The sequence below is a fragment of the Taeniopygia guttata genome, chromosome 11 (genome assembly GCF_048771995.1).
Source record: "Taeniopygia guttata chromosome 11, bTaeGut7.mat, whole genome shotgun sequence".
Classification (NCBI taxonomy): Eukaryota; Metazoa; Chordata; class Aves; order Passeriformes; family Estrildidae; genus Taeniopygia; species Taeniopygia guttata.
In genome coordinates, this window is record NC_133036.1 from 12928384 (window position 1) to 12943364 (window position 14981).

The window sequence follows — 14981 nt, forward strand, 5'->3', positions numbered from 1 at the left end:
TTGATTTTTATAAACTGTATGCTGTGTTTTCTAAAATTCTGCAATTCCCTCCTTCCCTTCAAGAAAACCAAAGCATTGTTTAGTTTTATGTGTGAAAATTGCTTTAACATTACTTCAGTACCTCAAAAAAAAAAAAGCTCAACTGCAACCAGAACAATGAACTTCAATAAACAGAGAAGCATATCATCTTGCAAAAGTGGTAGGCTTGAACCAAGAGTAATAATTATTGCTATTTCACTGAGTTCAGTTAGAATGTAGAGGCATCTAAAATAGGCCCCGTGTATTCAATACTTATGATACATGACAAGGAAATTCCGCTATCAAATTACATTTAAATACCTTCAGTGGTCTCTACACCTTGTAAAAAGCCAAGAAATACAAAAAAATCTACACTGACACTCTGCTTTCAGCTCCTGCTATTCTCCAACAGTTCCTTCCTCTCCTGTACGTTTGCAGTGTACTCTGAGGTGAAGACATCATTTCAGCCCTCTGTCAGCACTGGTGGCTGAATTCTCACTATTAAGTACTTCTAAATGCTGTTAGACTCTTTAAAGCTCTGCACCCAGAGCAGGGCTGCTCTCCCTTGGTGGCAGGGCTGTTGGAGCCCCATGTGGATGGAGCCCTGCAGCCGGGATGGGGGCTGCACCCCGAGCGCCAGCGGCTCCTCCTGCTCCGGGGCCGGGGGTGCTCGGGGTGCTGGGGGTGCTGGGGGGTGCTGGGGGTGCCGGGGGTGCTGGGGGTGCTGGGGGGTGCTGGGGGTGCTGGGGGTGCTGGGGGTGCCGGGCCCTGTGTGCCCGCACAGGCGGCGGCTGCTGCCTCCCCGACGCTAATCTGCTGTGTCACTAACAAGTTGTATCATTTGAACCTTGCAGAGGAAGGCATCAATCATGAGTGCAAGCTGTGTAACCAGATGTTTGACTCTCCGGCAAAGCTCCTGTGTCACCTGATTGAGCACAGCTTTGAGGGGATGGGAGGCACATTCAAATGCCCTGTTTGTTTCACAGGTAAGACAGGGAGGCCAAGACAAGCCTCAGCGTGCATGGCTAGATCCAGAAATGACACTCGGGGGATTTGTAAAATACTGTATTCCTTTCCCTGGGAAAAAGAAAGACTGTGCTTGGAAATGTTCAAATACCCTCTGTCTGAAGCTGGGGCTCGCTCTGCCGAGCAGCTCTGTGGCGTTTGACACCGAGCAGCACTGCCACAATGCAGCAGGCTCTGCATGGCCCCCACGTCTCCAAACATTTCCATTTTGCCTTGTGGCTCAAAGGTGCTATGTGTTTCCAAGTGCAGGACTTGCAAAGGATGGACCTGCTCTTGCAAGCCCTTATTCACCTGAGCAAGGACTCTTTAAAGGCCAAGTGGTTCGTGCTCTTCTTACAGTGCTGAGTAAAGGCGAGTAAAGGTTTGATAAGACCAAATTGTACAACTCTATGGTTTTGCCAGCTGCTCTCTCAGAGTTTTTTTTTTAAACCCAGTTTTCTTACAGTGGCACATTTGTAACTCCTGTCTGAGAGCCTACTAGGTATTCCTTCTCTGTAGATCATTCAAGTTGTCTCATCAGTGCAAATGATCATGGGTAATTCTTACTTTTCCAGGATCTGCAGGGTGCATGCTAAAGGCTGCCTTTTATACTCTCTTCAACACAGTAGTTAACATCTGCATTTCCAATCTGTTTGAGAGTTAAGGATCATGTAGGTGTCACTGTGAGCCTGTTGTCAGTAAAGGAGCATGGCAGCACCTGCTATTCCTTTAACTTTGGTGGGAATAAGGTGAACCTACATTCTTTAGCGTTTGACCCACCTTTAGAGAAAATGTTTTTTGTGTGAGCTTGGAGTTAATAGATCCTTTCTGAAATGTGCTGTAAAAAATTTTGGATGCATTTGTTAAATTCTGCTGAAGAAGCCATTTTCACATACAGATAACCATTCATGTAAAGTGAAATAAAAATCAAATCAGATATATATTTTTTATCCAGTTAAAGCTATGGTTCAGTACTTCAAAATACACTTCAAAAATTCCCTCAGTAAAGTCAGAATAATTGCCAATCCAGGATCATAATGCAAATGCTGTGATATTTGTGATGTTAAATCTTTTTCATTTATACTGAATGGACCACCTATTTAAAAGACCTAAAAACTGTGGCAAGCCTGCCCTTTCAGATTCACTTTTCTGCCAGAAATGCTGTTCTGGGCCATATGTCTTCCAGACCAGCCATCAAGGCTTCTCCTAGCCCAGTTGTCCTGCATTAAAAATGTATCTGATGCACCTGCCATGGGCCCAGGGCTCCCCACGGGAGCAGTGACGTTCTCTCTTTGGTCTGATTGCTGAGTTCTTCCAGTTACCTGTGGACAGTGTTAGCTTTATGTGAAATATCAAAAATCCATACAGGATGTAAAGTCTGTTAGAAGTAAGCTGACTGTCAGCCTGGAGACTCTAAATTGACTACTTGTAAGGAAATTCTGCTGAACCAAGTGTATCAGCACTTCTCTCTGGCAGATATCCTTGGACCTTTTACAGTTGCAGAGACTCTGAAGTGCAGTTTGAGACGAGGTGCCTTACACGAAGCAATCCTAACTAACTGTACTGTGTTGTTTCAGTTTTTGTACAGGCAAACAAACTGCAGCAGCACATCTTCGCAGTGCACGGGCAGGAGGACAAAATTTATGACTGTTCCCAGTGCCCACAGAAGTTCTTCTTTCAAACAGAGCTTCAGGTATGTTTACAACAGGAGTAAAAACAAAGCTAACGCTGTTGATTTCTCTGTACAACTGTCACCCTTGTGCAGCATTTAGAAAAGGTGCCTAACCTTGGTATGGTCTCTTCTGCCCTTAAACAGTCTCTCAAAACAGTCTCTCAGTCTCCTTCTGCCTCCCTGGGTGCCTGGAGGAGAAAAAGGTCTCTGAGCATGGCTGGAATAAATAAATAAATAAGACAAGACAGATATCATGATTTATGAGTATTTCTCTTGACAGTAGTGTTGCTACATCCTTACATGTCTACGTCAAACACCTTGTAAATAATTTCTTTTCCTCCATTAATAATTTAGGGACTGATTAACATACAAAGACTAAGCAAATGGTAGCTGCCCCATCCCCTTCCCTGCTGCTAAATCATAAGTAAAGGAATTTTCCCTGCTGAGGTATGAGAAAGCGTGGGTGGGTGCAGCTCTATGTGATGCTGGGGCAGAGGCTCCTCCCAGGCAGCAGCACATCGCTGGGCTGTGGCTCTGCACACCAGGCCTGGCTTTCCATGGCAGCACTGGGGGCTGCAGCCACAGCAGCTGTAGCCTCCACAGAGCCAGTGCTTGGCTCACACCCATTCCCAGGGGCTCAAAAGCTTCTGCAGGGGCTGGACGCTGAGCTGGCACGCTGCTGCAGGCACTCTTGGAGCCCTGGCCCCAGAGACCGCCTTGGAGCAGGGAAGCTGGGGGTTAAACCCCACCAAAAGCCTTGGTGCTGAACCCACCCAGGCACTGAACCTCCACGTGTGTGTGTGGAGCCCAGAGCTGCCCTGGCAGGGAGCTCGTGGGGAGGTGCCCACCCTGGCTGGCCTCCTCACACCTATCTCACCTGTGCAGCATGGCCACCAAAATCACCCCTCCCATCCCCTGGGAAAGGCAGTCTTTTTATAGAATGGTACCATATGCCTCATTTAAATGTATTAGCTTTATAAACCACAATTTACTTAAACTTTGGAGGGTTTTTATTTATCTTGCTGAATTCCCAAGCTGCTGCCTCTTGTGTTGTGCTGTCATGCTGTGGAAGGATGGCTGATCTTTTCACTTTGTTGATTTTATATTTTTTTTTCTCCCAGGGGATCCCGCCTTTTCCTTGTTCTAGCGACCTGATTTGCATAAGTGTACAAAAGTTTTAACTATACCTTGTTAATATTTTAATAAAGTCAGCAGATTTTGGGATTGTGTGTTCTCACTATGAACATTTTATGAAAGCAGCAGTGGCTTGCAAAGACAGCTTCAATTTTTCCTCCCATATCTACCTAAAAGTGGTGTTTGGTCAAAATGCCAGCACAATTAAAATGGGAACACTGGCTTCCTAGGCCACTGCATTAACCTTTCGAATCTGATGATCAAATAAAGAGAACCTGGTTAAATTATAGTCTAAGCAGCCTGTTTTTTGCAATTACAGATTTTAATTACATAGTGTTTCAATTCTGAAGTTTTGTGCATTGCACAATTGCTGCAAATGTCAGCTTTAATCATATAAATTAGGATTGTAATTTTTTCCGTTTTTATGCAGGATTTTTCTGCACTCAATTTTTTTTTTGCTTATAATAATTCATAATAATTACATGAGTAGTTTTGAATGATGTTGGCTGAATGAAAATGCAATACTTAGCTGCACAGTCTTAGTCTTTATTTCAGTAGTGACTCAGAAATGTGTGTTTATTTTATGCCAGGGCATTTACTAATGCAAATATTGGAGCAAAGGAGGACACAAAATATGTGTATAAATCACTTAGAAATGTGTAAGACTTTTGAGAAACAGTCTGCCTTGGCATGATTATCTCATTAGTTTCTGGTGTGTAAGCAGCCTGCTCTAAATTCCTCAACTGTTGGTTATATTTTTGTTAAGTAATGAAGATTTAGTATTATTTTAGTGCACCAGTTGTTCAGCTGCTACTTAGGGTTAAATCTGCATAAACCTTTCTGTGTCTTTAACTGTGCAATTATCTTATGTGGGCAAATCAGCCTCCATCAAGGGGCTCTGCTTGATGAATTTGACTGTTCAGTTCAGAACTTGCTTTCCTACTGGCATGAAATAACTGGTATCAAAACCTGAACCTACGCACTGTTTTCCTTCTTTGTATTTTCAAGTGAAACTACTGAAAATATGTTTTAAAAAACTGAGCAAATTCAACTATTTCAAGAAGAAATTCAGAGTGGGGTGCTTGTAGAAAAGCATGAAAAACAAGGAAGGTGGGGAAAATGACAGGCAGCAAAGGGAAAGGGTAACTTTTAGAGATGTCACAGACTGGCATGAACTAGCCCTGCTGATTTTTGACTATTTTTTAAAAACAATGTGTGTGCCATGTGATGAGAAACTGTAAATGCTGCTGTAAATGTACCTCTAGTGGCTGGTGCAGATACTGCTTTGGTAGCTTAATGCTTTGGAAGTGATCAAACCCTCTTTGTGCTGCTGAGCTAGTAGTTGTATTTTAATATAGGTTTTTGCTTTGAAGTTCACCCCATCTGATGGACATGTAAAACCAAGGCTTAGGAACACTCCGAGAAACTTAACTTGCTTTATAAATGGTTGGAATTTTGGTGAGAATCTGGAGCAATGAGTCAGTGACGTTACTTTAATGATATTGCCACAAGAAAAGAAAACAGAATGCAACTTAACTGCTTACATTATCTCACTGGAAATAAGGAAAGAAAACATAGGAAGGTTAAGCATGAAACACAAAGGAAAGAGTATGTGTGATAACCCCACACACCCTTAGGGCAAAAGAGGAAAGGCTGGCAGCTCTGTGTTTTTCACATCCTCACTTTGTACAATTGACAGCTATGAATATCATGAAATTCTCCTGGAAAAAGAGTGAATTTGTAGCTCATATATAAAACACCAAGGCTGTGGTATTTCATTCATTACTGAAACATGCTCACTGAAACAAGTGTGGAGGTGGAGGATTGGGGTTTCCTCACATGTAGGGCAGAAGGAGCCTTTTCAGACAGATCCCCATCTCCAGGAGCTGCGCTGGGAGCTGCTGGCCCAGCTCCTCAGAGGCAGCTGGAGCCATGGGTACTTGGATGTGGCAGATGAGCTTGCTCTTTGACAAGTGAAGTTTTGATCTTTGCTGTTTAAAACATAGCAGAGAACCCTGCCATCCCCAAAGATGGGTCGGAAATGACGACACATAATGAGTGCTGAGAGTTTTATTTGTGGTGTGATTCACCAAGGAGAGATCCCTCCTCAGGTGTTCACATTGAGAATTGTACTAAGCAAATTGTGACTGAGCAGTGGTTTTCAGAGAAAACTTGAGAAGGATTTTTGTGTGAACTCTTGCCACACTGCTTTTCCAAGGAGCCATCACATAACCAGTGAAGTATTTGTATTTAAAGGATTAATTCCTGCTGTTTGCTTGTGTACTGTTAATCACACTGTTTCCTCCTAAATGATTACAATTGATGAAAACTAAGGCAAGGGATGTAATAAACAATGCGCAAATAATCCAGGTACCAAGGGAGAAGGGTACCTGCCAGGTCTTTCCTAGCACAGGTGTTCAGGTGTTTTATTGCCTGATATGAATAAAGGGCTTTCTTTTCTGCTCAGATTTGGAGATATGTCAAACCACTAAATTAAGAGAGCTTCACTGGAGGAATGTGCTGTCATTTGAAATGCCCATTTTTTTAAAGGTACACATATCAAAAGGAGCTCCTATGGCTCATTGGCTAACACTGTGGTCTGTCTCCTCTCTCGTTTTATTTTATGTGAAAAGCTAGCAATTTTCATATATCCATAAACAGGAATGAGCTGCTGCACAGAAATTGCACTCATTATATTAATAATGATTTACCATGAATGTCCTCCAGGGGCTTGATTTGGTCCACATCAAAGTCCTTGGGATTTTTTCTGCTGATTACAGCAGATCAAGCCCTAAGCAGGTTTTCTCTTTTTAAGTCTGCTTTTAATGTCAGCTCGATGTTAGATGTGCCACACCAGACCACAGGGCTGTGAGGACACAGAGGACTGTGACCTGCCCAGGTGAGGGGGCACCACAGTGAGCTGCCCTGTGGTCTGAAGTGACCCAGTGGGGGACACCGAGGACCTGCTCATGCCGGTGGTCCTTGGGGCCATCTGGGTGCAGCAGTGTCCCTGAAGCACGGAGGGGAGCGGGTGCCTCTTGCCCTGGCTGTGAGCCACCCGCCTGCAGGCGAGTCTGCAGCCGGTGTCCAAGGGCTCACCTCACCACCAGTGGAGCACTGAAAAAAGACTTCAGCAATTTTTAGTCTGTACCCAGCCATATCTCCAGCTCCTATTTGAAAATGAACTTTACCTACTTTCTGGGGGTATAAGAAAGCTTACTTAAGTAGAAGTAAAATTTTTCTTCCAACCAGCCCCATGTGCTTGCAGCAGTGCAGTATCTCAGTGTTTCTGGGCTCCAGTGTCCATTCAGGCAGTGAGAGAAAGGCAATTCCATAGTATTTTGAGGAAGTTGCAGAAAATGTTTCTCCTTGAGAGTGTGTGGATAGCAGGACAAATGGGACCTGAAATGTGGCTCTATCTCAAGGCAGTGCTTTCACTTGTTATAACTTTTGCTGTATTTCAGGACTTAGTGTGGCTTAGATGGCAAACACCAAGAGCTTTTTACTGAAAACATAAAACAGGCTCTTTCTAAATTTCACACAAAGCACACACAAAATCATGTGTAGAATTAATTTTCTTCAAGCAACATCCTTTTTTTTCCTTTTAAACCAGATTTTTTTATCTTTGCATTTTAGGCTTTTAAGAACCTGACGGCTATTTTTCCTTCTTTTTTACTTTTATTTTTTAATTTTTAAAAATTTTTAAATGTCATTCCTTCTTTAAAATTGTGAAAATTACTAGTCAGTTATCCTAGCAGATTTGGCTAGCATTTCTTTAAAAAACTGTTGCTATGGTGCTTGGAGTATTGTTAAATTTTAATTATTAGTAGTTACAAAGCTAATAAATTACTAGACTACCAAAATCTATTTCAGCCATATTGCTGTGTTTCATTCAGATGCAGTCAGATAATTATAACTAACAATAATTAAAAATTAAAAGTGCTGTAGGCACATACCCATCATGTTGAGTCTGCCTGCCTGAATGTTTTTTATGGACTGCAAACCACAAGTTTTATCTATTATTGATCTATTTTTACAGTAGGGAAGAGTTTTTGCCTATAAGGTCTCTGGTTTTCAATGTGTGTGTTTAAATTCAGAGGAGGAGGAGGAATACATGGCTGTTTGAAAATTTAGAGTTAGGGACAGGCTCTGATAAGGACCAAAGCTAAGAAACTCCACTGTAGACTACGTGGGGCTGGTGCTGGGTCTGCAGCAGCTGCAGCTGGGTTCTGTGCAGGGGATGCTGGAGGTTTCCTGGGCCTGACATCCACAGAGGTTAATGTAAGAGCAAGGGCTGCTCCTGCTCACACAGTCTGTGTGGTTTGTAGGCAGCACCTTCTACCCTTGCCCACAGGCAGGCAGGGGGTGTTTGCTGGGGCTGTGGGAACAGCAGCAGAGTCCAGACCGTGTGGCCACCTCTGCTGCAACAAAGGAGGGTGCAGAAATCTTGAATTGCCCTGGTGCGGTGTAGTGCCAAGGTGTAGCATTTTAATTTGGAAACATGGTTCTGATCAATATATTGCTGCATCTTTATCCTGTCTGAGGTTTCTTCAGTGAGAGCCACAAAGATCTCTTACCTGAGATGAAGATATGTCTGGCACTGGAGCAGCATGGCCTGTAACAAAAACCTTTCCTTCATTTCCTAAACATTAGGGCCATTCTGTGGCTGGCCCTGGCTAACAAAGTGCACACAACTTCACATTAACATGTGCAGAAAACCCAGCAGCCGTCCAGAGTGGAGGAAAAAAAGAAGGGAGCCAGGTGAAAGGCATCGTTTTAGTCATTAATGCACTTAAGCGCACCCAAGTGTCAACATGTGTGATCAAGTGTAAGGAGGCATGTCGTTCCAATGTGGCAGTGCTGGCACACAGACGGGGCCTCCTCCAGCAGAGATGGCACTTGGATCTGCTGCTCAGGCTGCCCAGCTAAACCCGTCGTTGCCTGTCATCTATGCCCTAGGGCAAGGGTCCAACCAACTTTTGCGCAGGCACCATGCCATCCCAACAGATGGGCAGGAGTGTAAGCCGCCAAGAGACAATGTATATGCATCAATTGTGTTTATTGAAAGCACAATTCCTGGCTGGAAATGTTCAAATGTCTATTTATTTTGAGATAAGATGCCTTTAGTTAATGGGTAGGGAAATGCAGCTTAGCTTTGAATTAATTACTTTATACACCTTACAAAATATAATGCAGACGTGAAGGTGTAAGATGCGCTGATTATGGGGAGATCTGTCGTGACACAGAGTCCCCCCTAAAACTGACTCAGTGTGCCAAGGTGCTACTTGTCTCTGAGTACCAGAGACCAAATTTTGTAGGTGCTGCACATAATTGTACACATCTCTGGCTCAACACATAGTGATATGCAAGGAGCCAGCCCTTTACACTGGCAGGTTTTCCTTTGCACACAGGTATATAAGCTCAACTCCCCTCTTAGTGGTAGAAAACAGTTTTACTGTTTGGGCAATGAGGGTGATACATTAATCCAGACCAGAGCTAGACTAGTTTACACATCTCACTGAAGAGGTTTGTTTTCCATGTTACTAAAAGAGAGGAAAATCACATAATATGCTTTTATATTTGACAGCACTGTTGCCCACCAGAAAGGGTAAATTATGGAAGGATCCAGAGAGGAGTCTGTATGCACACATTAAAGGGTGTTCCCTTCCCCTACTTGTTAGCTTTATTCAATTAAGACTTGTTAGTGTTCTTGAAAGATGTGCTTTGAAGACCCTTCTGAATATACAATTTGATATTCATAAAGATCCAGGCATACTATATGTAAATAAATAAAGCAGGAATGTAGTACTTCCAGATACATTTATGCATTCCCCTCCTCGTGGAAGCAGAGCACACGGGCTGTGTTAAACATCCATCCTGACCAAAAGGAGGAAGCACAGGAGAAGAAATGAGAAATGGATTTTCTTTCCGAAAGACCAGATTGCACTCTCTGGTCTGGCAATAACAATTACTAATGACATTTAGAGAGAAATTAAGGATGAGAAATGCAAGTTGGCATTTCAGCAGTGCCAGTCAGTAACATTGCATCAGAGCTCACAGGAGAGATGAGAAAAAGTTTAGGGATGGAAAATTAATTTTATTATGTCAACAATTAACAAATACCTTTTCTTCATTCTTTACCACACTTATCACAAATTACCACTGTGATAGTATTTAGCAGCTCCTCAGGTGAATGAAAATTTCAACACTTTGAAATTCTTAATTCTAGCGTCAAAAGCACGTGTTTATGTTTTGCTGTGTTTTGTTGAACAATGAATGATAGAAAGAGGTTCAGACTGATGAGGGAAGGGAGACCATGAGCTCTTGGATGTGTATAGCAAGAAAATTCTGTGGATTTTCTCTGCAGATCTCTGTGGTTCTTATTACCATGAATGAATTAAGTTTACCAGCACATTTTTTGAGGGTTTTTTTTTTGTGTGTGTTTTGTTTTTTTGGTGTTTTTTTTTTTTTTTTTCTGTTTTGCAAATTTGGAAAGGCAAGGTTGAATAATATACCCAGTTCCATGCTGGACAATTTTGGAGGAGCCAGACATAAAGCCCTGGAAACCTCAGACCTTTTATTCCAAAGTCCTTCACGTGTTCACAAGGTGACATCCCTGTCCCCACAGGATGTGGTAGGAAGGCCTGTTTGCTGCTGCTCTGTGGAGAGGCTGGAGCACAGGGGCCATAAGCTGTGGGGCTGTGAGCGTGGCCATGGCACAGCTGGCTGGGCAGGAGCAGTGTCCTCAGGGACAGCACGACCGGCCAGCCCTGCGTGGCCCTGCCGGGCTGGGGAGCACATGCCTTTGTGAGCAGGGCAGAGTCCTTAAAATAGAAACAGAACGCTTGTGTAACACGTAGACAAATAATTTTTTTCCCTTTTGTTTTCTCGCTGAACTGTCTTGTCAGAGATTTTCTTTGCTGGTGGGAAGAGATGTCTGATGCAGCTCCTTTGATTTTCCCCTGCTGTAGTAGCTGCCGTGGAGCATGGTTTGGGGTCTGAGCACAGACTAGCTTCGTTGCCTCCTGTAAGTGTCGCTAGCATCCAGAGGAACTGACTGTTTTTCAAAGGAAGAGGGATGCTTCATTGGAAAGGGCAGAGTATAAGCATATTTAAAGAAAATAGTGGATCTTGATCAGCCTCAAGTTTTAAAGAGCTCATCGAGGGTGCTGTACAGCATCCTTTTAAAAGTTCAGTCTCTTCCTTTGCTTGCAAAGACCGAAATGGGGATGCTTGTCCAGACATAACAGTATATGCCTGAGTGTTTTCACAAGAAATGTCTAGATCATTAAATATAATAGGTCTCAGCTGCAGTTTTGATCACTGAAGCATGCACACAATTCATCACAGCAAATTAGGTACGTCTTTGTAACTTATCTTTCTGCAATTTGCTGGCACTTCTAGAGAGCTGAAACTTATATTGGATGTGCTGCAGAAGCCATTTCAGATAAAATATTCTGTGTTTATTGTTGGAGAACAAGGATTCCCTAATAACAAAAACATGGAGCAGTGTATGTTTCTGCTCCTGCATCTTGCAGAACTAGCAATAGTACCAGTAGAGATCCCCAGCCACATTCATTATTTATATATTTCAGTGAATTTCTTGTCTGCAGTAAAAGAGATATAAGCTTCAACATCAGTCTGTGCCAAATTCTATGCTACAGCCCATTCAGAAACCTGAGGCAGCCGTGGTTCTCAATCATTACACAGCCCATTTATCTGATTGGAGTTTTGTCCTCTCTGCCTTGCTGAAATGTTGCGTGTTCTTTAAAAGCCGAGTTTGACCTTTGGAAAGAAAAGGCATTTGCTGTTTTAATTTTAGTTTTTTTTTTTTTTTTAGAGAGAACCTGAGCCTACTTAAATGGAAATTGGCATTGAAAAGCAGCAGAGTTATTGAAAAGCATTTACTTTATTACTAGAAGAGAACAGACGCTAGTGGATTCAAAAATTACATTTCAATGGACTCATCAGTTTCAGTCACTAGTCAGTCGGTGAACAGATGGATATATTTGTGACAGTTAACATGAATTTATACCCTGGAATTTTACATTTGCCCTAAGAGCACTGCTATCTTAGTTACTGCCTTAGTTAAAGGGTTTGGAGATTCATTTTATTTTTTGGAAAAAAAGCTATGTTTGTTTCTAATTGCAAAGATTTCTTACATCATAGAAATTGCCTCAGCTTTCAGAAATGTGAATGATATACAGCTTCTATGTAAGGAAAATGTTGTAAAAGAATCCCCAGTACAGCTGCTGCAGAAAAAATAAACATCTCGGCCTAAACCTAGATAAATCCCTGTGGACTGAGAAAATAATTTGCAATAACCAGATATTTTTAACTCTGTGTATGAAGGTAGTAATCACAGTCACCTGTATTTGCATCTAGGGTCTGTCACAGTCTAATTGCTTGTCTCTTTCCACCCCTGCCCCCCTAAATTTTAAGGCTTCTGGTTAACTGAGCAATGCATTAAGCACTCCATCTCCAAAACAGAAAGAAATACTGCCCTAGCCTCTACCATGTGGCATCTTTAGGTTTCAGGGATTTCGTTTAAATCTGAAATTTATGTCTAGGAGAAATAAATTACTAGATTGTAAAAGCAGCTGGGGAGGGAGTAAATATAGTCTCTTTTGTCCTCTATATCATTTCCCCAGGAAGATAATAAATGTATGGCAAGCGTCTTGTGTTTCCTCTGTCATACAAATGTTGTGTGTGTGCTGTATTTCAGATGTGAAGCCTAGACTCCAGGCAGGAAATCCTGGAGTGATACTGTACTGCTGTTGCCTACTGCTGTGGTGCTGGTGGAGGCCCCATCACTTTTACTGCTTAAAAAGAATTTGTAAAATAATTTCATGAAGAAATTTAAAAGCCCTTGTGTGTAGCCCTGATTTCCAGAGTAAGAGATTTAAGGTGTAATCCTAGGGTTTATCTCCTCAGGCAGTGAAAGGCAGCAGGAGCAGCAGCCCTGGCTGCTGGAGAGAGCTGAGCATAGGGGTCCTGCCCTGTGACCCCATCCCAAGGGCCAGTTTTCCCAGGGGCATTTTAAAGATCATAAGAGAGATTCTTGTTAATTCCTCCCTGCCCTACCTGTTCTCATTCTTCTGTGAGGTCAGATGCATGGAGCAAGCATGATGAGTGGCCAGAAAAAAAAAATTAGGTCTGAGAACAGCAAAAGATAAGGAATTGTTAGAAAGTCAGTGATCTACATGTTTTTCTGCACTGGGCTGTGTGTATAGGGTTGTCTGAAATCAAGCCTGAAACAGCCTTGCTGTTTGCTCCTTCTGTTGTTCCTTCCAGAGAAGTACATTCAATCATATACTGCTTTTGCCTAATTATACCTTGCTTTAATATTGTATTTTGAGAGTAGTTTTAAAGCTCCCTTTGACCAGAGGTGAAAGGAAAAACAGTTCAGAATACAGTTTCTTTTCATGTTGTGCCTGTTCTACTTATGTAAAATGAGAAGGGGATGGGAGTGTTTGGTGCAGGGTTGGGCACACATGTGCAATGACCTGACCTGGGCAGTAACCACCAGTGAATGGATTATTAATGTTCCCTTCATGTTTCATGTTAATGGAATAACTTATGAGACACCAAACTGTCTATCCTCAGTGAGGTCATGGGGCTTTGTTGGAAAAATCTAGATGATAGAGAGATGATACATGCTGATGGGATCGGTGTAGAGACAGCTCGTGGCTCTGTGCAGGGTCAGCTTGGCTTCAGAGAGGCTCTGTCCCCCCAACTCTGCATGAGCCAGACCAGATTTGGCAGCAGCAGTCCTGAGCTTATCACTCAGCTGTGCTTGAGCTGATGCGCTGTGGAGTGTGTTGTGTGTCTTCTGTGCCACATCCTGGGCAGGCACTATGGACACCCAGAGGTCACCTCATGCAGAACCTGTCCCAGAACCCCATTGCCTTTGCTTTGCACCAAGCAGGAATGGCCACAGCAACGCCCACACTGTGCCAGCCCTGGGGGAGAGCTCCTGCCTGACCATCCAGCCTCCTCATTTGTTTCTGCTGCACAGTTAAACCTGAATAAATTGCCATGGGCGTTGAGGTTTGGCTGTGTACGGCGTATCTGTCATCAGTGTGTAACATTATTGTGTCTCCAAAAGGAGCAGTGAGGTTGTTTAGAACATATTTACTTCTGAAAAATGTGTCCTCCTTTGGGGCCAGCACATGCTCTTAGTCTTTGCATGAAATCAGAATCGTTCAAGATGTGGCATCTTGCTGTTTAAAAGGCAGATTTTCCTGAGACCAGTGACACTGTTCTAATGGAGTAGCAGTGGCTGGAAAATCCCATTCAACCCAGTTGTTTTGCACACATGCCATAGCAATGTTGCCTTGCTGTTTTGTCCTGTGATGTCTTGGAGGAAATGGCTCATATTGGTGATATTTTGACCCCTCTTTTACTTACAAGAACACATTGGGCATGGCTCTTTCACACTCCTAGCTCCTCCAGGGTTAATTCCTTGTGGCAGTGGGTAGTGGGTTAAGCACAGCCCTGTCTGCAGATTTCTGCTCTGCTGGTGGCATCTACACTAATGGGGCAGCATGTAAAGCACTTCTGTAACTATGGCCTTGCTATTTTATAGCAGAGCTATATGCATTGGAGGATTTTTATTCCCCTTTTGAAATTAGAAACCAGCAATAACAACCATTATGTCCAAGGCAACAGGTCGCTGACCAGCCGTTTGTCAGCACGAGCGGTGTGTGGGTGCCACGTGACAGGAATATTTATCTGCCCCTAAGAAAAGTGTATCCATAACACAAGGCAATACAATTTGTCAGATCAGTGTTCCATTAGAGGGAATTTTACTCCAGTTGCTGCTTCTTAAAGGAATTAGTGGTTGAAGGGCTGTGGTCCTGCTGCAGGCAGGTGCTGCTTGTGTCAAGTCTGGCTGTCCACACGTGCTTATTTAGCCCAAGGAACTTGGTCCAGCTGCAGCTCCCATCATTTAGTGGAGGATGTTGCCTAAATTATGAATGTGAGACCTGCCCCTGTTAATTTGCTATAAAATTCACCGTTAAGACAAAAACTGTTATATACCTGTCCTTAATACCAGGAATACCTAGCTGCTTCTGAGGAAAAAAACTACAAAAAGTAATCAGATGGTGTTCAGTGACCCTTGCCATACCAGAGAACAGCAGAGCAAATT

General features: G+C 43.0%; 1 protein-coding gene across 8 annotated transcripts in view; it reads left to right on the forward strand.

Moving 5' to 3' along the window:
* The window catches only part of ZNF423 (zinc finger protein 423), a 225722-nt gene that overhangs the window by 201826 nt on the left and 8915 nt on the right, over positions 1-14981 (forward strand). For all 8 annotated transcript variants that reach the window (XM_030282055.4, XM_030282058.4, XM_030282059.4 and 5 more), the window contains 2 exons: positions 873-1004; positions 2601-2716. In XM_030282055.4, the coding sequence (XP_030137915.1) occupies positions 873-1004; positions 2601-2716 (248 nt within the window). The remainder of the gene's footprint in view (positions 1-872; positions 1005-2600; positions 2717-14981) is intronic.